This window comes from Dipodomys spectabilis, unplaced genomic scaffold, assembly GCF_019054845.1.
Source record: "Dipodomys spectabilis isolate Male_0828 unplaced genomic scaffold, ASM1905484v1 ptg000385l, whole genome shotgun sequence".
Classification (NCBI taxonomy): domain Eukaryota; kingdom Metazoa; phylum Chordata; class Mammalia; order Rodentia; family Heteromyidae; genus Dipodomys; species Dipodomys spectabilis.
Genome location: NW_024871062.1, coordinates 385,903 through 406,685, shown reverse-complemented (window position 1 = coordinate 406,685; position 20,783 = coordinate 385,903). Strand labels below are relative to the sequence as shown.

The 20,783-nt window shown below is 57.4% G+C and overlaps 1 protein-coding gene across 1 annotated transcript in view; it reads left to right on the top strand.

The window, feature by feature from the left end:
- LOC122096680 (fibrosin-1-like protein) overlaps positions 1-20,783 on the top strand; it is a 50,007-nt gene that overhangs the window by 1,429 nt on the left and 27,795 nt on the right. Inside the window, exons 2-4 of the mRNA XM_042667272.1 lie at positions 12,784-12,936; positions 16,524-16,553; positions 19,456-19,671. Of these exons, the coding sequence (XP_042523206.1) occupies positions 12,784-12,936; positions 16,524-16,553; positions 19,456-19,671 (399 nt within the window). The remainder of the gene's footprint in view (positions 1-12,783; positions 12,937-16,523; positions 16,554-19,455; positions 19,672-20,783) is intronic.

Here is a 20,783-nt window from a genome sequence, read left to right as displayed (position 1 = left end):
GTGGCAACCTCTGCAGGATGGTGCCCCCTCCTGAGCCTCCTAGAGGCCAGGAACAGCTACAGGGGCTGTATTGCTTTCAGAAAGGTCCCAAGGTGGGGCTGGGAAGGTGGCTCAGTGGTAGAGCGCTTGCCTTGCATGCCTGAGGCCCTGGGTTCCATTCCTCAGCACCACATAAGCAAAAAGAAAAAAAAAGCCGGAAGTGGCGCTGTGGCTCAAGTGGTAGAGCGCTAGCCTTAAGCTGAAGAGCTGAGGGACAGCGCCCAGGCCCAGAGTTCAGGCCGCACGACCGGACCCAAAATGAAAGGTCCCGAGGTATCCCTGGTACGACAGCCAGCCATGCCTGGGTCTGGTAGTCGTGCCCCAAGTCTGCCGGCCTGTCTGAGGCCGCACTGCTGGAGCTCAGGCTGCGGGCGCTTGGGCTGGACATCAGCTGTCACTAATGTCTCCTTCTTCCTCCTGCAGAGCTCAGCACAGGCCGTTTCCGGGAGAGGCTACTCTGTAAGTCTCCCAGCTCCCCCTTCCTGCTGCCCTTGTCCCAGCCACGGGACCACCCCAGCGCGCCTGCCTAGCAGCTCTCCACCTGGTGCTCCACCACCCTGGGACTTGTCCTTCCAGAGCCTGGATGGTTCATACCCAACGGCTGTGGGGCCAGTGGCGGGTAGACATGTCTGGCAAAAACTGGCCGGGAGCATACTGCCCAGGAACACTCTGAGGGCAGGGCTCCCCTCACAGGTGCCAGGAGCTGAGGAGCCAGGCTACCTGTGGGTAGCAAGTACTGGCCTCGGGTTCCACGGGGACCTGGAAGGTGTTCAGTGTCGAAGATGCCATCTGGGATGACATCCAGGGAGTGGCACTACTTGTGGGAGATGGGTTGGAGATGGGCATGCAGCCTGAATGGTGGGCTGTGGCTCATGGAGAGCCAGGTGCATGCTTCCTTCATCTGCTTTGCAGGAGCTTAGTGTCCCTATATCTGCAAGCACACCCAGGCCCACAAGGGGCATGACACCCTGCTCATTTGCCGTGTGGATGGCCTCAGAAATGGGAGCTGGAAGCTGGGTGCCCGTGGCTCACGCCTGTCATCCTAGCTACTCAGGAGGCTGAGATCTGAGGATCGCAGTTCAAATCCAGCCTGGGCAGGAAAGTCTGTGAGACTCTTATCTCCAATAAACCACCAGAAAACCAGAAGTGGCGCTGTGGCTCAAGTGGTAGAGCGCTCGCCTTGAGCTGAAGAGCTGAGGGATAGTGCCCAAGCCCAGAGTTCAAGCCTTACAACCACCACCACCAACAACACCACAAAGAAATGAGAGCTGGGCTTGTCTGTTATGCTTGAGATGGCAGTGGCTCCTGGCACTGGTACTCATGGGCCTTCAGGAGTGGCCCCCATGCCTCCTCATGACTTAAAGTGTCAGGAGGAACATTAATGACATCATAAAACCCAGAGCTCCGTAAAAGCCGTTTCTGTAGATTTACAGCATTTTGGCTCTTTGCAGGCCAGGGCTTAGACCTGCCTGCCTCACCTCTGCAGCCTCTGGTTTACTGCCAGCTATGGGGCCTGCCTGGCCACTCTAAATCACACTGCTTTTATGGAGTATGTAATTAACCCATTAATTACCCAGTGGGACAGCCCCTACAGCTTCACCCTGGGGCTCCTGCTGGGTACTATAAAGGAGACCAGGGGTGAGCCAGAGTGGGGACCCTGGCTTACAAGCTTAGTGAACTCTACAGAGGCAACTTGCCTAAACCAAGAGTAGAGCTTCATCGGGTCCCTCCCTCCCATATCCTATACCCCTGCTCCCTAGTCTTGCACCCCTGTTGCCTTCCTAGGATGCATAGTACTTGGGCTCCTCTTAGACCCCAGCTGCGATGGGCCTGGGCATGACCTAGGGTGTGTGAACACCTCTGGGCAGTGATCCCTGGAGGTGGCTGTCCACGGGCACCTTCCTGGAAAACTGATACCCTCCTTGGTAGTGTGAGCCACAGGCAGCCTACCTCTGCCTGTACGTTGGGATGGCAGCCCCCTTGAGGGTGGTTGGGAATGCGCTGGCTGTGATGGGCTTCCCCCTTCGCAGTATCTACCGGGCACAGGTCTTGTGAGCAGTGCTGTGGTCCGAGCTGTATCAGATACTGGGCTGAACAGTTCTGACCCAGGCTGCTGTGTGGCAGCCTGACGCTGGCCCTACCAGGACAGGCCAAGCTGGCAGGAACCACCTGCAGGCGGCAGGGTCAGCCATCTGCATTGAGGAGGCTCTTGGGAGAGGCGGTGCGATCAGAGCCCCATCTCTGTGCCCTAGTTTCCTAGGGCCCTGGGGTTTCCGTGAGCAGGAAGCGTGTGTGTTTACATGACAGGGGCATGTCAGCTGACCCAAGCTAAATGAGGGCCAGCCTTGAGCCCTTGGAAAGGTGCTCAGTCACCGGGGGGTACATCCATGTTCTTCGGGAACCTCAGTGGTTCCCACCCCTCCCAGTCCCCCAGGATAATGGGTCTTCCAGCCCTGAGCTGCTATTACATCAGTCTATCTTAAGTCTCCATTTGTCATCCAGGTTGTCTCTCCCAAGCCCTGCTTTCCCTATGTTTTGAGCTAGCCAGCTGCTTACATTTTAACCCTGTGGCTGCTGTGCAGAAGTGACAGATGGTGGCAAGAAGGGACTCCTGGCTGATCTATGGCTACGAGTTCCATCCGAGCCGGGTGCCCTGAGGTGTGTACACACAGAACCCTGGCATGTGCAGGTGTGTATGTCAGCTCCTACATACGTGATGGGCCTCCAGGGTCCTGCTGGGAGCCAGGGCAACCCTGGCCCGTCACCAGTGATCAACGCTGGCCCTGTGGCCCTGACACCTGCAGGTTGTCCCTGAAGACATCTCTTGTCCTCTTGGCCTGTGGGCTCAGATGCGAGCCAAGCTCCAAGCAGACAGCAGGGAACAGTGTCCAGCCCTCCCTGATGGAAGCCCCAGAGGTGCTGGAGGACCCAGAATCAACCAGAATGATCTGGGCCTAGATAATTCTGGACAGAACCAGCTGGTCTGAGTTGAGGGCAAGTTGTAATTCAGCCTCTTGGTTAAGACTTCTTGGAGGGCCCTCAGGCCTGAGGTGCATGGGCGCTGACGGTGTGCATAGTTACACGTGTGTTTATGCCTGTGTGTGCGTGGTGGAGGGGCACCCATCCCTCTGTGGAGTTCATATGTGTCTGGGTATGACTCTGTGCCTGTTTGGAAGTGTCACATAACAGCTCTCTTTGGGTTCTATTTGTGAGATTTTCTCCGTGTGTGTGTGTGTGTGTGTGTGTGTGTGTGTGTGTGTGTGTCTATGTGTCTGTGTGTCTGTGTCCATCCATGTCTCTATGTCCTGTGGGCCATGTATTCCTGCATGTCTGTGTTTATGCACACACGTGTGCCCCTCTGGCTTCTCAGGGCTCTGTGTGTGTGTGTGTGTGTGTGTGTGTGTGTGTGTGTGTGTACTTGTGGTCCCATGACGTGTATTCCTGCATGTCTGTGTTTATGCACACACGTGTGCCCCTCTGGCTTCTCAGGGCTCCGTGTGTGTGTGTGTGTATGTGTGTGTGTGTATGTGTGTGTGTACTTGTGGTCCCATGACGTGTATTCCTGCATGTCTGTGTTTATGCACACACGTGTGCCCCTCTGGCTTCTCAGGGCTGTGTGTGTGTGTGTGTGTGTGTACTTGTGGTCCCATGACGTGTATTCCTGCATGTCTGTGTTTATGCACACACGTGTGCCCCTCTGGCTTCTCAGGGCTGTGTGTGTGTGTGTGTGTGTGTGTGTGTGTGTACTTGTGGTCCCATGACGTGTATTCCTGCATGTCTGTGTTTATGCACACACGTGTGCCCCTCAGGCTTCTCAGGGCTGTGTGTGTGTGTGTGTGTGTGTGTGTGTGTGTGTGTGTACTTGTGGTCCCATGACGTGTATTCCTGCATGTCTGTGTTTATGCACACACGTGTGCCCCTCTGCTTCTCAGGGCTCTGTGTGTGTGTGTGTGTGTGTGTGTGTGTCTGTGTGTCTGTGTGTGTGTGTACTTGTGGTCCCATGACGTGTATTCCTGCATGTGTGTGTGTACTTGTTGCCACGTGACGCTGTATATGGGTATGTTCATGTGCACCCCTTATAGGCTCAGGTCTAAAAGTTCCTCACAGCGCACAGTCCCCATCTTGCCCTTCCTTCAGTTCCATCACATGGGGTTCAGGCTGGGAGGTAGGGCCAGGCCGCTGCAGGCTTCCTGTAGTAGTGTGACTGGGGGCAAAGACCCTGTCTTAGGAGATACGGGGTATGAGGAGACAGGGAGGCGGGCGGGGGAGCTGAGAGACGGATGCAGTGGCAGGGAGCCTCTCGGGGTCTGCAGCGGGATGGATGTGCTTGGCCGAGGCCCCTGCCACACCTGCCAGAGAAGCACCTCTCACGCCAGGTGCAGTTAGCTGCGATAGGTTTGACTGGCTTTGAAGAAGTTATGAAGAGCCCGCTTACCTCCTAGCACGCCCCGGCTGCTCTGCTCTGCCCCTCGTGTGTCCCTGCTGTGCTCTGCACTCCAGCGTGGAGAAGTGTAGCAGCGTGCTGACCAGCCGTGTCAGCTGGAGACACCCTTGTCTCTCAGGCGGTGCGTGGGTAGGGGCTCTGCAGTCCCCACACCAGAGGCCTCTCAGAACAGAAAAAGAGGTTTCAGTTAGTGCACTGACTACCCCAGTAATGGCTCCACGTAGTGTGGGAAGTTCAGGAGTTCATGGCTGCCTCTGGCACCCGAGCCCCCTGGAGCCTACCGCTTAGCCCGGTACCATCAGTGCTGCTTTCCTGCTATAGCCTGTGTAGTGCACCGGCGTGGTCCTTTTCCCTGAACATGGGCCTCTCTATGCAGCCTCTCTTCACTGCCTAAGGAACTCACTTTGTGAAGGCTGAGCCTACAGCCCCCTCAGTACCTCCAGATGAGGGATTGTCCCTGTAGCAAAACCACAGCCTTGAGCTGGGAAGGTGGCTCAGTGGTAGAGAGCTTGCCTAGCATGCATGAAGTCCTGGGTTCGATTCTTCAGTACCACATATACAGAAGAAGCTGGAAGTGGCACTGTGGCTCAAGTGGTAGGATGCTAGCCTTGGTGGGCGGGGGGAGGGGGCGTGGAGAAGCACCTCAGGAACAGTGCCCAGGCCCTGAGTTCAAGCCCCAGGACTGGCAAAAACAAAACAAAACAAAAAACCACAGCCTGTGCACATCCAAGGTATGGGGAGCCGGCTGAGAGATTCGAAGCCTGTGAGATGGTCTAAAGGCCCTGAGTGGGCAGCCACACAGCTCCCTGTGAAGTACCCCTTGGGCTGAAGGAGGGGCAGATTCCATGTGCTCCTCACCTCCCCAGGCCTGTCAGGGTGAGGCTGGTGGGGAAGATGGGTGGGCAGCCAAGGGGAAGGCTGCCTCTGTAGAAAGGGGCGGCAGGCCTGTGGGCCCCAGGCAGGCCCTTGCCAGCCCGAATCTGCCCCGTGTGGTTGAGCCCCAAGGCTTGGAGGGGTGGGCCACTGGATGAAGGTGTCGCACAGCTACCCAGTGTAGAGTACAGACCTGCCAGAGCTCCGAGTGAGGCCCCATTGGTCCCTGACTCTTCACTCTTCCATCCCATGAGCAGAGCTCTGGGTGAGACCATCAGTCCTTAGCTCTTCACCTTGACGCCCCTTCCGTCCCCATCCCATGGCCTGTCCCTCCACTGAGGAAAGCCTCCACCCTTCCCACTGGTCCCATGTTGTCTCTCCAGCCTAGTTCTGGGTCAGGGAAGGGAGGAGAGGGGCTTGGGGTGACCACACACTGCCCCCTCTGCTGTCTGGAGCTTTCAGACTGAGGGTGTACCTGGCCTGCCCTGCAGATGGCTGTGCTCACGGCTTCCTGACCTCCTGCCTTCCATCAGAACCAGTTGTAGCCTGAAGTGCACATTCCAGAATGCTAGAGCACAGCTGAGCCTCTTTGGGCCAGGACTCCTGTGGGACGGCTGCCCTTTCCCATCCCACCATGTGGAACTGCATTTCCCTAGCCAGTACTGAGATCACGGAGGAGCAAGATCCAGGACATGCCTGGATCTGTGAGCAGCTGGGTTCCAAGCCTGGCTCTGTCCCTCTCTGCCAGGCCTGGGGCTCCACTCTGACCCCCAAGCCTTGACTTGCCCATCTGCATGCACCCTGGGAAAGCGCCTGCTTCCCCAGCACAGCTCCACTTACTGGCTGACAGTAGAGTCGGGCAAAGGGGCAGAGACAAGGCCTCCCTGTGTTGGAGAGAGGGCAGAGCCACATTTCCTGATAGTCTTGCTGCTGCCTCCCAATTTGTTCCTGAACTTGGGGCACATCTCAGAGAGGTGTGGTGTGCACTTAGGCAACTGAGATGTCAAGTAGGACAGCCTGGCTGGGGAGGGATTCTAGAGGCCATGCTACTACGGAGCCCTGACCAGAAGCATGGGGGAGCTTCCAATCTCCGCTCGCTCCTGCCCCTCAGCCATGTCCAACGGCAGAGTGAGCTGCCGCCGCCCTGGCTGTTGGTCACACACCCGCCGTGCAGGCTGTCTGCGAGGCAGGTTTGTGACATTCATTTTGCTGCTCCTTGGGACACTGGTGAGCAGTTGTAATTGGCACAGAAGCAGTGAACTTCTACTAGTCTCTCTGGAGCAGAGATCCACCTTCTCATCTGAACCTCTGCCACAGGGGAGCCCACAGGCTGCAGGGTGGCAGGGGTGGCCCTGGCACGCCCCGCCCCGAGCCGTCATCACCCCCGCGTGGCTGAGTGCCGCCCTGGTCGTGGTGTGGCAGACGGTAGCTCTGCCCTCCCACAGGGGCCTCAGAGGCCAGGAAGTACGCGCAGCCGCGTTGTGCTAGAGGACAGCCACCTCCAGGAGGAGCCAGCGGCGGATGTGGCAAGGGCCCCCAGACAACGCAGGCCTTTGTGTTCAGGTTCTACTGAGCGAGGGAGTGAGAGGGAGACAGGTGGTCGGGAGCCATGCGGGCAGCACCCCGGCCAGGCTAGGTAATAGAGACTGCACCTCACAAGGTAGGGGAATGGGCTTGTTCCAGCCGCCCAAACACAGCGGCATGGCTGGCTTGCCTCTGAACAGGCCCCGCTGTGGGCTCGCCAGGGACTGGGCAGGAACTGCCTGACCTAGGAGGGAGCCACTCCACCTCGAGCCTTAGGATAAGAGACTGTGACATGCAGACCTGTGTATTCCCTGACAGCACGGGGTGGGCACATTGTGAAGTGGAGCAAGTGTTCACACAGACACTCAACTTTTGAGGCATTTTCGGTTGTCTTTGGAAGCTCGCCGTTACCCTGTAAGAGCTGTTGCTAACTTTGCAGATGTAGGAGCTGAGGCACAGGTGTGAGCCCCTTTGCCCGGTCACCATCCTGGAAGTGGCATTTCCCCAGGACAGGCTGTCGTGGTGGGGCAGTGGAGCCGCCCTCCTCGGCTGCCCTACTTTGCCCCTTGAGACAGAAGTGAGCTTTGCAGGGACCGCCCCAAGCACTGACAGCCATGGGTGCCCTACGCTGTGCTGGGACACAATGGCTGCTTTTTTTCTTTTTTCTTTTTGTCAGTTGTGGGGCTTGAACTCTGGGCCTGAACATTGTCCCTCAGCTCTTCAGCTCAAGGCAAGCGCTCTACCACTTGAGCCAAGCACCACTTCCGGTTGTTTTCTGGTGGTTTATTGGAGATGAGTCTCATGGAAGCCAGGCGCCTGTGGCTCACACCTGTAATCGTAGCTACTCAGGAGGCTGAGATCTGAGGATCTCAGTTCAAAGCCAGCCCAGGCAGGAAAGTCTGTGAGACTCTTATCTCCATAAACTACTAGAAAACCAGAAGCGGCACTGTGGCTCAAGCGGTAGAGGGCTCGCCTTGAGCTGAAGAGCGTAGGGACAGCTCCCAGCCCAAGAGTTCAAGCCCCATGACCAACCAAAAAAAAAAGAAAAAAAGAGTCTCATGGACTTTCCTGGCTGGGCTGGTTTTGGATGGCAATTCTCAGATCTCAGCCTCCTGAGTAGCTAGGATGACAGGCTTGAGCCACTGACACCTAGCAAAATTGTTTTTATATTATGACTCGGCTTTGCCATTAAGTAACTTCTACCCCATGTTGCAATAAACGGAGACATTAGCCAGTGGCTGGACTTGAGCCTGCATGCCTAGTTCCTGGTCAGGGTCCTCTCTGTGGCAGCTTGAGCCTTCAAGGGGGTCTCCCAATAGGGTACCCCAGTGTCTCCAGGTTGCTAGAAACCAAGGTGTTACAGTCACCCCGCTTCCCAGGTCAGCCCAAGTTCAAGGAGAGTTGGAGGCTAGCCCTGCTCACGATCCGACCCCGTTAAGGACCTCTCCCTCTGTGTGCCCTGCCCTGCTCACCATCCGACCCCGCTAAGGACCTCTCCCTCTGTGCCCTGCCCTGCTCACCATCCGACCCCGCTAAGGACCTCTCCCTCTGTGCCCTGCCCTGCTCACCATCCGACCCCGCTAAGGACCTCTCCCTCTGTTTGCCCTGCCCTGCTCACCATCCGACCCGGCTAAGGACCTCTCCCTCTGTGTGCCCTGCCCTGCTCACCATCCAACCCCGCTAAGGACCTCTCCCTCTGTGCCCTGCCCTGCTCACCATCCGACCCCGCTAAGGACCTCTCCCTCTGTTTGCCCTGCCCTGCTCACCATCCGACCCGGCTAAGGACCTCTCCCTCTGTGTGCCCTGCCCTGCTCACCATCCGACCCCGCTAAGGACCTCTCCCTCTGTGCCCTGCCCTGCTCACCATCCGACCCCGCTAAGGACCTCTCCCTCTGTGTGCCCTGCCCTGCTCACCATCCGACCCGGCTAAGGACCTCTCCCTCTCTGTGCCCTGCCCTGCTCACCATCCGACCCCGCTAAGGACCTCTCCCTCTGTGTGCCCTGCCCTGCTCACCATCCGACCCCGCTAAGGACCTCTCCCTCTGTGTGCCCTGCCCTGCTCACCATCCGACCCCGCTAAGGACCTCTCCCTCTGTGCCCTGCTCACCATCCAACCCCGCTAAGGACCTCTCCCTCTGTGCCCTGCCCTGCTCACCATCCAACCCCGCTAAGGACCTCTCCCTCTGTGCCCTGCCCTGCTCACCATCCGACCCCGCTAAGGACCTCTCCCTCTGTGTGCCCTGCCCTGCTCACCATCCGACCCGGCTAAGGACCTCTCCCTCTGTGCCCTGCCCTGCTCACCATCCGACCCCGCTAAGGACCTCTCCCTCTGTGTGCCCTGCCCTGCTCACCATCCAACCCCGCTAAGGACCTCTCCCTCTGTGCCCTGCCCTGCTCACCATCCGACCCCGCTAAGGACCTCTCCCTCTGTGTGCCCTGCCCTGCTCACCATCCGACCCGGCTAAGGACCTCTCCCTCTGTGCCCTGCCCTGCTCACCATCCGACCCCGCTAAGGACCTCTCCCTCTGTGTGCCCTGCCCTGCTCACCATCCAACCCCGCTAAGGACCTCTCCCTCTGTGCCCTGCCCTGCTCACCATCCGACCCCGCTAAGGACCTCTCCCTCTGTGTGCCCTGCCCTGCTCACCATCCAACCCCGCTAAGGACCTCTCCCTCTGTGCCCTGCCCTGCTCACCATCCAACCCCGCTAAGGACCTCTCCCTCTGTGTGCCCTGCTCTCTGCTTCACTAGGCATTCCCTGACTGGAGCACTTTCCTTGTCAAATACTCTGGAACTAGCCACACCCAGCCTGCATGCTCAGGGCATCTACTAGTAGTAGTGTCCATGGGCACGTGCAGCAGCTCTCTTGGGCTGGAGGCTCTGCTGCTCCCCTGGGCATCCACAGTGTGGCTGGGCATGTACAGGGGGAGCTGCCAGGCTGTTGGGAAGCTTGGCCTCAAACCTCAGCCATGGTCACCTGCTGAGCCCACTTGGCAGGACACTGAGTGGTGTCATGGGGCCTCCAGCGCCTCTCACCCTGACAGCAGGGCACGGACCATCCGGTTCCATTTCAGCCCCGCAGATAGGCAAGAGGGTCACCAAGGAGATGGGGCATGCTTCCCAGAGCAGCTCTGACTCCCTGCTCCCTGTCATCATCGGTAGCCAGTTCCCCTGTGTCCAGGTCCACTCTGCTCACAAGCCCTGACACCACAGGCCCTGGTTACTCAGATCAGCCCAGGGCTGTCTGTGCCCCAGAGCCTCTGCCCTGACTCCCCCACCTCCAAGCAGCATGAGCCAAAGCTTCCTTCTGGTGACGGTTATAGGCTAAGACTGGAGAAGGCCTTTCTGTCCCAGCAGAAGCCACCGGGTGGTGGTTCTGTGAAGGTGACCCCATAGGAGAGGGAGTGAGGCCAGAGCTTGAATCTGCTGAAAGCTGAAATTCAATTATTCAGAACAGGCCAAGCTACCATGACACAGAAGGTTAGGGATTAATGTTAACAGGGTTTCTGGTTAAGGTTTTGTGTTGATAAATAATTCATGAGGTAGTTAGCACTCTGAGTCTGACAACATGAGAATATATTTAATACAGTCGACTCTGAGAAAGGTCAGCCACGTACAGCAGTCCTGGCCATCTTTTTTATTCATTCCCTGACACCAGCTCGTTAATTATCCCAGTCAGCCGGGGCTGCACAGAGAGGTGTTAATGAGAGAGGGGTGCGGGGAGCCTGGGAAATTCTGAAGATGAAGGCTGGTTCGTCAGCGATGGTGAGAGGACAGCCGGGCCTGGGGGGCAGGGATCCTAGCACGGGCCCTGCACATGGTATGGTTGACGCTGAGATGAGATGATCTGGAGGAAGGGATGTGAGGGAAAAGGGGAAGAGCATGAAGTCTATGCAAGTAGAGAGGGAGAAGTGGGGTGCAGAGAGCGCCACTAGGCTCAGCGTGCAGGGGGTGGGCCAGGCCGCGCGGGCCCAGGAGCCCACCTGCCTGTGATGTGTGCCGACAGCTGTCTATACAGATGACTGTCTGAGTGTGCCCGCGCATGCCTGTGACATCATGCTTGTATGTGCCCATGACTGTGTGCTTGTGCATGCATATGATGTGTGCCTGTAGCTATAAGTTTGTGTGCACACAACTGTGTACATATAGTTTTGTATGTATGTGCCCATGACCTTGTGACTGTGCGCCGTGTGATTGTGGGTGCGTATGACAGTTGGATGTGCATTCATACCTAACTACAGTCACATTGAGGTAGGCAAGACTGGGGGACAGTTGTTCTCAAGGGCTACTGTCTAGTAGCGTGAGGTGGACAGAGCTGGGACCGTAGGATCTCCAGGCAGGGCTGAGGAGCCTTGTGCCATTACTTAGGTTGAAACCCAGAGGTCATTTAGCCTACAACACAGAGTCAAAAAGAAGAAATGAATGGAAACAAGAAATGTGCTAAGGGAAGCTTCTTGTGTTCTGTGAGTGTGTCAACGCCAGGCCTGAGTTTAGGAAGCAGGGCTGGTGGATCCTAAGGAGCCGGTGGGCAAGAGCATCTGTAGCACGGTTCCAGGTGTGGCGCCTGCCACGCCTGTCCACATTGTCCTTGTTACCTCTGCAACTGTGGTCCAAAAAATACTAAAAATAATAGCAGTTGGGTTCAAGGATCTGGTGATCCTCCCATGTTTCCAGCTAAGAACATTCTAGAGTGGTGTGAGATGCGAGCTAGTCCTCCTTGTACAACTGACTGTCCCTGTGTCCCCGTCTGCGGCAGCAGGACTGCCCGCCCTTTATGCCGTCAGTGGGCATCATACGGCAGTTCACACATCGTCCAGTCCTGTTGTCCACTGGGCCCTTGGCTCGGGGGTGAAGCTGGCAGCATTGCTGGGAGGATTGAGCTTGGTGTAGGAGCTGAAGTGGATAGCATTGCTAGGCTGGAATCAAACCCTGTCTACAATGAATGCATGCACGGACGGGGCTCTCACTTCACACATAGCTCAGAAAGGCTTCTGCTGAGCACGGCGGAGAGAGAAAGGGACCAGACTGGCTGGGACTCTGACGGAGCTTTGGGGAACTGCCCATCTGAATATCTGGTCAGGCCCATTACCATGCTGACTGTGAGCTACGCGGTGTCTGCAGAAGCCACTGGAAAGACCAGGACCAGGGCTGGGAAGGTGGCTCAGTGGTAGAGTGCTTGCCTTGCATGCATGAGGCCCTGAGTTTGGTTCCTCAGCACCACATAAGCAGAAAAAGCCGTAAGTGGCGCTGTGGCTCAAGTGGTAGAGTGCTAGCCTTGAGCTGAAGAGCTGAGGGACAGTGCCCAGGCCCAGAGTTCAGGCCCCATGACCAGACCCAAAAAAAAAAAAAAAAAAAAAAGCATGAGAGGCAGAGGTCTGGAGTCCTGGGTGCCATGTGGGATTTGGGTCCTGGTTAGTCTGTGGAGCTGTTCTCACCCTATCTGGGGAGCCGTCCTGCCTGAGCGCCCATGGCCTCTGCTTAGCCGCCACATAGCTTCAGAACTACCTCTTCTGGGCTCACAGAACCTAGGAGGGGCTGTCAGCAGTGCTGCCCCCTCCAGGGGCCATCCCCTGGCCTTCAGAGGGCTCCCTCAACCCGACGCCACTAGGCCTGTTGCCAGTGATCTGTCCACAGTAAACCCCTAACTGCTGGGCATCCTTTTACCTATGAGGTGAGCCAGCAGTGCCAAGTGCATATGGCCACAGCACCAGCATCACCCAGCCCAGAGCATGCTAGGAGCTGACCTAACGTAAGTAAGTCCGTAAGTGCAACCCAAGGCCCCAGATAGCAGGTGTTGTGTCTGTTCTCAAGACAAGGCTCTCAGAGTGGAGACACCTCTCCATTAGGTGTGAGTCAGGATTCTCAGCCCTGCAACTCCAGCATAGCTTCTGGCTTCCCTGCCCAGGATGGTTATAAGCCCCCGGGCAAGCGCCAGACAGGGGGGCTGTACATGAGGCCAGCAGCAGTCATGGGCAGCATGCCCCAGCTGCAGAGAGCAAACACATTGTCCCCCAACCTCACTACAGTGGTTGACATTGCGGCCTGGCAGGAAGCAGAGGTGTGGAAGCCATGTGCTCCTTGCAGTACTAATTTACACATCAGGCATATGTAGAAAGACAAAAAGTGGGTATTGAGATGACCTCACAGTCTGGTTATCAGAGCATCTTGAGAGCTTGCCCTCGACTGAAGACCAGTCCTCTTCAGCTAGCAACGCAGCTGTGGGATGGACGCACAGGGAGTGGTGAGGGAGAAATAGGAACCCGCCTTGCCGGCCAGGTCGAGCCAGATCACCCTCACATCCTTGTAGTAAAACTCTAGCTGTCTTAGCTCTGCGTTGGAGACTGAGCCTATGTTGCACAAATGAAGGTGAGCACCTTAGTGGCTTATATCAGCGCAGGCAGTGGATCTCCTGGGACAGGGGTGGCTGTGGCCCTTGCTCCTTCCAGTGTCACTCCACCAGACTATTCAGGAGCTGGAGTGCACCTGTGGGAGGCCAGAGATAGCCATGCATCTGAGCAGCCATGTGTCCCCATGAGGCTAAAGCAGTCAGCAGAGTGCTCAGCGGGACGCGGGGAGGATGTGCAGGGAGAAGCCCTTGATAGCGAGACCTCGGCAGGTCACATACACCAGGCCTGGACGTGGGCTCGTGGCAGGCACACTAAGGTACTGCTACACACAAAGAAAGGGGCTGTACAAGCTCTCCTGGGTGGCCTTGTACTCGTTAGGAAATCCCCGTTCGTGTGGAGGGTGGAGCATCTGTACCCCTCAGCCCCACGGGCATGGCCCAGCAGGGGCGTGAGCACTGGATGTGCCAGGGGCTCAGGCCCCCCTGCCTGAGGACAGGCAAGGCTGAGTGGAATATGCCAACTCCTTCCTGCCCAGCCTTAGCCCTGCTGTGTTTGATGTTGCTGGCTTCTTCATGGTGTTTGGTATGCTTCTCGGACCTCTGCAGGGGCCCTGTGCAAGCCTGACCCTGTAGGCAGCAGTGTCTCTTACATGGGAAGAAACCACCCCACACTTGCCGCCTCCGCCACCATAGTCCTGCCCTGGCTGGAGTGAGGACGCTGGAGAGCCAGACCACCAGGACTGTCCTTCATCCCTGTGCCCCTGCCCGGCCTGTGGACTCATGGGGCCGGACGCCCCGCCCCCTCACCTCCAGGCCCAGCTGCTGAGTTGATCACTAGGAGTAGCAGACCCCAGCAGCAAGGTCCCCTGCTCATGAATTTTCATGCCTTTGTTTGAGCAGTGGGAGACAGGCAGCCCTCTGAACACAGCTTCTGAGCAGTAATTAATGTTCACACTGAGAAGAAAAGGCGTGTTTCTATTGCTGCTTAATAGCCATGCTGAATTGTGTCTCTTGATTTGTGGGGGTGACAAGCACCACCGCCACTCCAGCAAGCAGCTGGCTGAGCTTCTGTAGGGGCGTGGAAGCCTGGGCGGCAGAGACCAAATGCTCCTGACCTGTCTTACAGAGGTTTGGGGCAGGGGAGGAGCACCGTCAGGTGACAGGCTCAGATACCTGCAAGGGGAGGGTGTGTGTACACAGTGCTCTGAGCACTATCCAGACCATCCTAGTGCTTCGCACGGGTTCACTCCTTACACGAATCATCGTCCCTGTTAGACGCATACACGAAGCGCTCCAGGGACGGACCCACAGCTGCTCAGTGGGCAGCACAGCAGCGCCATGGCTTGGCCTCCAGCCACAGTACCCCTGCCCCTTAGCCTGAGGTATCCACATCCATACCCTGGTGTAGATCCCAGGGGTCACCTCCCTCAGGCAGCTCCCAGAGCCCTCCTCACCCTGGGGATTACTGTACTCAATTCCAGCGTCACCACAGCTGACTTATCAATTCAGTAGCCCGTAATCACATGAATTCAGTTCGGCCTTGCCTGGGCCTCAAGACCGTGTTGCCAGACTGGGGCATGTTCTGTCCTAGGCTCCCTTGTTGATGTATGTTGAACAGCCTCTTTAAGCTGCCTGTCCCAGCTGCTCCAGCCTTGGACTCAGAAGTCACGGGTGTGTTTCTGGCCTGGGTCTGTGTGTCCTGCTAGTTCATGGGGTCCTGGTACAGCCATGGCTGAGGCAGGACTCAAGGGCTGAGCACTGGCTCCAGGCACCCAGATGACTGGCAATCTTCATCCTGGCAGGTTAGTGGGGCTTCATTAAGCAGAGATGCTTCAGTTGGCCTCAGCTGAGGTCCCAGAATCCCGAGGGTCAGATCAGATAGAGCAGCCAACAGCCCCTCCCCAGTATCTCTGCTACAAGCTGCCTGCTCCCTCACCTCACCGGTCGCACATCCCTCCTGAGGGGCCACTCACGTCAGCAACTCCACCCTCTCCCCGCATGCCCACCTGTCCGGTACATCGCAGCCCCTTTGTCTCTGCCCTGCTACCTTCCTTCTAGGCTCCCGCGCCCCTTTCTCTACTACCCCACCCCACCCACATGCTGTTCTACCAAGTCTTGCCTGTCACACAGATTGAGGGACCCAGGGCACCTTCCACGAGCCCCGCACCTCAGGGACACAGAGGGACACAGAGCCAGGCTAGGGCAGGGACCTGCCGGACAGTGCTGTTTTTTTATCAGCTTCCTGGGAGAGGTGTGGCCAAGAGTATGGCCAGGAAAGACCCCTGCCACCTACAGCAGCCAGAGCTTGGTGCAAGGCTGTGGCCTTGTTCCTGGCCCAGCTGCTTCACATGCTATTGTTAGCCGAACTGGAAATGGTGTGTCTGGCTGCAGTGAGTAGCTGGCAAAGTGCATTTTTATACAACTCTGTGAACTTTGTCATTGAAAACATTATAGCCTTCAATTTGGGGGCCTAGTGGAAGGTAGTATAATTTGATTACCTGTATTAATCAAGTAGAGTACAACATATAAAACCAGCAGTGTACACGTCTGACTGGAGCCGGATCACCCTCTTGTGCGTCTTGGAGAGATTTATTTCCAGCAGTATAATTCATTTGACATGAACGTATCATAATTGCAGTTGCTGGGAAGGGTCTTTTTTTTTCTTTTCATTCTTTTAAGGGAAATTTCATTGTTCCTCTAGCACTGTGTCCTTTCCAAGGCTCTGCTTACTGAAAATGGAAAACAAAAATTGTTTTTATCCATTGTGATCTTGCATTAACCACTGACATGCAGACAGGTCCTCTGAGAGCACTGCTTCCACCCCACGCACTGTGGGTCAGGCTGCCTTTGTCCTCCACACTCACCTTCCCACCAGAGGAGCCTCTGGTGAAGTCCCTAAATCTGAGAACAGAAGAAGGAGCAAGGGCTCTGAGGGTGGCAGTGCCTCTCATCAGCCTTCCTTGGGCCTGCTGGTGTCTGTGGGGCCATCGCCACGCTGCCCTCTCCTCGAGCTGGGGCGCCCACGCCAGAGGGGCCCGCGGGGCCACCCGGGTCACGGCAGCTGTGCCTTCCATATCCTGTTCTAAGGGGTGCTGGCCACTACAGCCTTTTCCCTGGCCCATCGGAGGCAAGATGGCCGCTGGTGTCCCTTTGTGCATCCCTGTCCCTTCTTGCTGCCCCCGCTCAGCTTGCTAGCGTTTGCCTCTCCAGGAACCTGGTGAGGGCCCAGCTGAGGTGTGGCGCGTCCCCTGTGGTGTGAAGGGCCCTGGCTCACCCCTTTCTCTTTGTCTTCCCTACAGTGTGACAGCGAGAGTGGCGTGGACGACAAGGTGAGCTGACTCTTTCCTCCCCTCCTCCTGGATTCTCCTGGGCGTCCTGTGCATCCCTCCACCCTGACCAGAGCAAGCCTGAGCCCTGGGGTTCCCCTGCCAGAGGGGTGGTGTGGGAGGTGTGGCTCCTCCGGTGTCGGGGACTCACATGCTAGGAGGCGTGTGCCATAGGCAAACACCCAGGCTTCCCAGCGGCTCCCTGAAGAGTCCTCCAAGAGCGCCCAGGCCGAGCGCCGAGACGGGCCCCACCTGCGTGGGTAGAGGGTGGGGCTTGGCCAGGCAGCTGCAGGAGCTTCCAGAATGAGACTTGGAGAGGGTAGCCTGTGGGTCACGATAGGCCCCCTGCCTTTCAGGTCACTGTCAGGGTGACCTGCGGCGGTTACAGCTTCCTGGATTCCTGAGCCCTTCGGGTGGGGAGGTGAGCACCCCCTGGAGATCACACCCAGGGCCAGCCGGGGCAGCTGGGGCAGCCTGGCATGGGTTCTGGCTGGTGCTCTCTGCAAAGGAGGGGCCGGAGTGCAGGTGACCTGAGTGCATGCAGCGTCCTCTGGCAGGAAGGGGGACACAGCCCTGGGCACAGGAGAGGGTCAGGAGCTGGACGCTGGCTTTTGTTTGATGAAAACTGTCATAAACAGAGGTCTATGTGTTGTGCTAAGGTGTATGGCATGCTTGTGGTCACATGTCTGACCTGGGCAGGAACTGCCACAATGGAGGTCTTGTAGGACAAACACAGGGTGACCTGGTGGGCTTGGGTTTGGCAAATTCAGGAAGTCTAAGTTGCCCAAGAACAGGTACCCTGGCAATGCAGGGACTGCGGCCCATACAGTACCAGTGAAGGGAGCTGTGTGTCCTGTGCTGTCACCCAGCTGACTTCTGATCCCTCTGGCGGGAAGTATCAGGGACACAGCCCTGGAGGTCCCTCTGCCAGCGGGAAGCCATCAAGTCCTGAGCTGTGGCCCCTGCTACCCACAGCCGGTGCCCAGCGCTCCCCCTGGCGGCCTCCGCTGCCGCCTGAGGCGCTTGGACAGGGCTCGCGGTTCAGCAGGTGGGGTCCCTGTCCTGACCTTGTTAATGAGACTAGATCACACATACCTCGGAGGTGCTGAGCCAGCAGGTCCCTCAGCACTTCTTTCAATTTAAAACCAATTTTCAGAGCGTATGCTCTGTGCAGCTGGGGGCAGGGGGGAAGGGAGGGAGGGAAAGAGGGAGAAAGAGAGGCTCTGAAGAGAGCAGACAGGAGGCAGGTGCGGAGGGCTCAGTGACTCCTGCATACCCACTGGCTTCTAGAGGTCTCCTAGAATCCAAGCCACCACCCTGTGGAAGACAGGTAGCAAGGGTGCCACTCCTGCACTCAGCAGCCCTCGGTTCGCTGTCCGGTCCTGAGCCCAGGACTATGCCTGGGTGCTGTGGTCCCCTCCTTTCAGGAGGTTCAGGAATGCTCTGTGGGAAGTGCTGCATGTGTGCTGTGGGCTCACTCCTTACAGTCCCAGGGAGAATGTCGGGACAGCGCCCTGCCTGTCTCCAGGGCTGGCAGACATGCCCATGCATGTGGGAGGGGCCTCCTGGGCTCCTGGCTGCATGGAGGGACAGCAGTCAAGACAGGTGGGAGAGCCAGCCTTCAAAGACCTCCAGGAGGAAAAGCAGGGAGAATGAGCAGAGGCCCAGAGGGCGGCCAGACAGCTTCCTCCATGCTTCAGCGTCCCTTGTCAGTGAGGGCCTCACGGGGGCTGCAGAGAAGCTGACGGCAGACTCTGTGGGCTCTGTCAGGAGAGGAAACAGGCTGGAAGGGGTAGGGGCCCTCAGACGCAGGACAGCCTGAGCTTATGGGGACCTTGGAGGCTCCTCGTGACCAGGGAACTCACACTTTACATGCAGGCCAGCTGATTTCTTGTATTCCTTGTCACACAATGGCCCAAGAGAAGCTAACAGTGGACAAGGCCTTGGTGATGGTGTCTGGACCTGTAGTTGGGCAGAAAGCTCAAGCGTGCAGGGGCCCTGGCACAGACACGCTGGGCACAGGGACAGCCCTGTGATGTGAGGTGGAGCTAGAGACCCACCTGGGCAGGACAGCTGCTCTGCTGGACTCACTCCTCACCTTCCTGCCCAAAGAGCAAGGCTGCCTGTACCTTCCAGGCCACCCCACCCTGAGGATCTTCTTGGTTCTGCTCTGGCTAATATACAGACACTCTGGGGCCTTCAAATAGAAGGATGGATAGGAAACCTCTTCCCTGCACCTGCCCAGCAGATCTCCCCATCACCCAGCCCAGTGCCGTGGGGGCCACCCGCCCTTCCCACGGCTCTACCACAGTAACTAAAGGAAACGGGAGCAGTACCAGCAGGCTCAGAAGCAGGTGCCAGATGGCCCCTCTGAGAGGCAGTGGTTGGTATCTGATGGCTCTTTTATTGGGAAAAGTGTGGGTTAAAAAAAAAATGTGTGGAGCTCATCAGTCAGCCTGCTGGGCCTTCAGTCTGAGTGGCCCAGCCAGGTGCTGTCTGGCCAGCCTCCAAGATGTTTGTCCGTCTGCAGCCCATCTGCAGACACCCTCCAGGTGATGCTCTTGCTCTCAGGCTTGAAAGGCTCCCAAGAGGACCCCTTCCTGAGGAGCAGACCCACGGTGCCTCTGTCTCCCATCTGTAGAACTGGATCAGAGTGGTGCCTGTGGCCTGGACAGAGGCTAGGACATTGAGAGCAGACATAGGCCCTTGACCTCCGGGATTGCTGATAGTTATGTTGGGATAGACAGGCCCTGACCCCTCCCTCTCTGCCAGCTCCCCTCACCTTCCTCCTAACCGCCTCTCCCAGAGGGAGCTCTGTGTGTGATTAGGGTCTTCTCGGAATCTGTCTTCTCCGCTCTCAAGCAGGACTCGTCAGTCACACTCTCTGGACTCTTGTTCTTTCCAGCTACACAAGACAGGCACTGCTAGCTGCGTGGACACGGGTGGGCAGGTGGGCCCAGCATCTAGGGCGAAGGTCCTTGCAGTGCGGGCTTTGCTCCCCTTGCAGTCCCACTGGACGCTGTGGTCCCAGGGAGTGGCTGCGGTGGCTCCTCAGGAAGCAGCCCATGTCTCCATGTGCACAGCCCCGTATGCTTCTGAAGTGCATCTCCCAATGGAACAGGTGGGGCAGTGACCAATGCACAGCAAGTGACATGACACCTCCAAGGTGACAGTCTTACTGTCAGGAGAGACATCTGAGGAACAGAAGGTCCCCTTGGGAGCCCAGACACTCAGAGGAAGTGATCAGGTAGGGGAGATAAGGAAGGCCAAGGAGTCCAGAGCCAGGTGGTGACAAACCCCCAGCTCAGGTGGTCCAGGGGCAGAATCTTTATTGGAGAGAGGGCCCTTTCCTAGTGCCTGGATCCTTGAGTCCCGGGGGTGTCCTCACGAGCCTTGTGTGACTCCTGTCCCAGCCCTCATGGCTCTAATGGGCATGGACACCAGACAGGCAGTAGTTGCTGAGAGGGCTCTTAGGTAAGCACAGAGGTGCTCAGGCTGGAAACAGCCGCTGGCGTCCCGCAGAGAACGCTGGGTGGATGTACAGGCAAAAAAGACGCCAGGAGCCTCCCTCAGATTGGGGCATCCTAGGAGGGACTCTGGCCCTGCTGCCCTAAGCACATGAGTGATGAGGTAGGAGCTGGTGTTCACTCTGTGCTGTAGCCAGAAGCGGAGGCCAGAGAATTTAATTGTCACAAGTGCAGCCCTCAGGGGTTGAGGAGTGATAAGGCCCCTTGAGGGTTTTACACCGAGCAGGTGCTAGCAAGAGGTGGTATCAGAAGTCCCTAGTGTGAGCTGGATGCCAGTGCCTGGCTGCTCTTCTCCCTTGGGTTCTATACTGGCACCTTGAGTTGTGCGTAGTCCACACACTCCTCCAAGTGCTCTGCCCTGAAGGTGTATTTTTTTGTTTTTGTTTTTTTGGGGTTTTTTTGGGCGGGGGGTCCAGTCATGGGGCCTGAACTCTGGGCCTGGGCGCTGTCCCTCAGCTCTTCAGCTCAAGGCTAGCGCTCTACCACTTGAGCCACAGCACCAATTCCGGCTTTTTTCTTTTTGCTTATGTGGTGCTGAGGAATCGAACCCAGGGCCTCAGGCATGCAAGGCAAGCATCTACCACTGAGCCACCTTCCCAGCCCTGAAGGTCTATTTTCTAGTCTGTAAGTGGGGCGGGGCATGACTGGGTGCTGAGTTTCAGCTGGCTCAGTGAGTGACTCTGGCTCCTCTGTCCACACTCCGGAT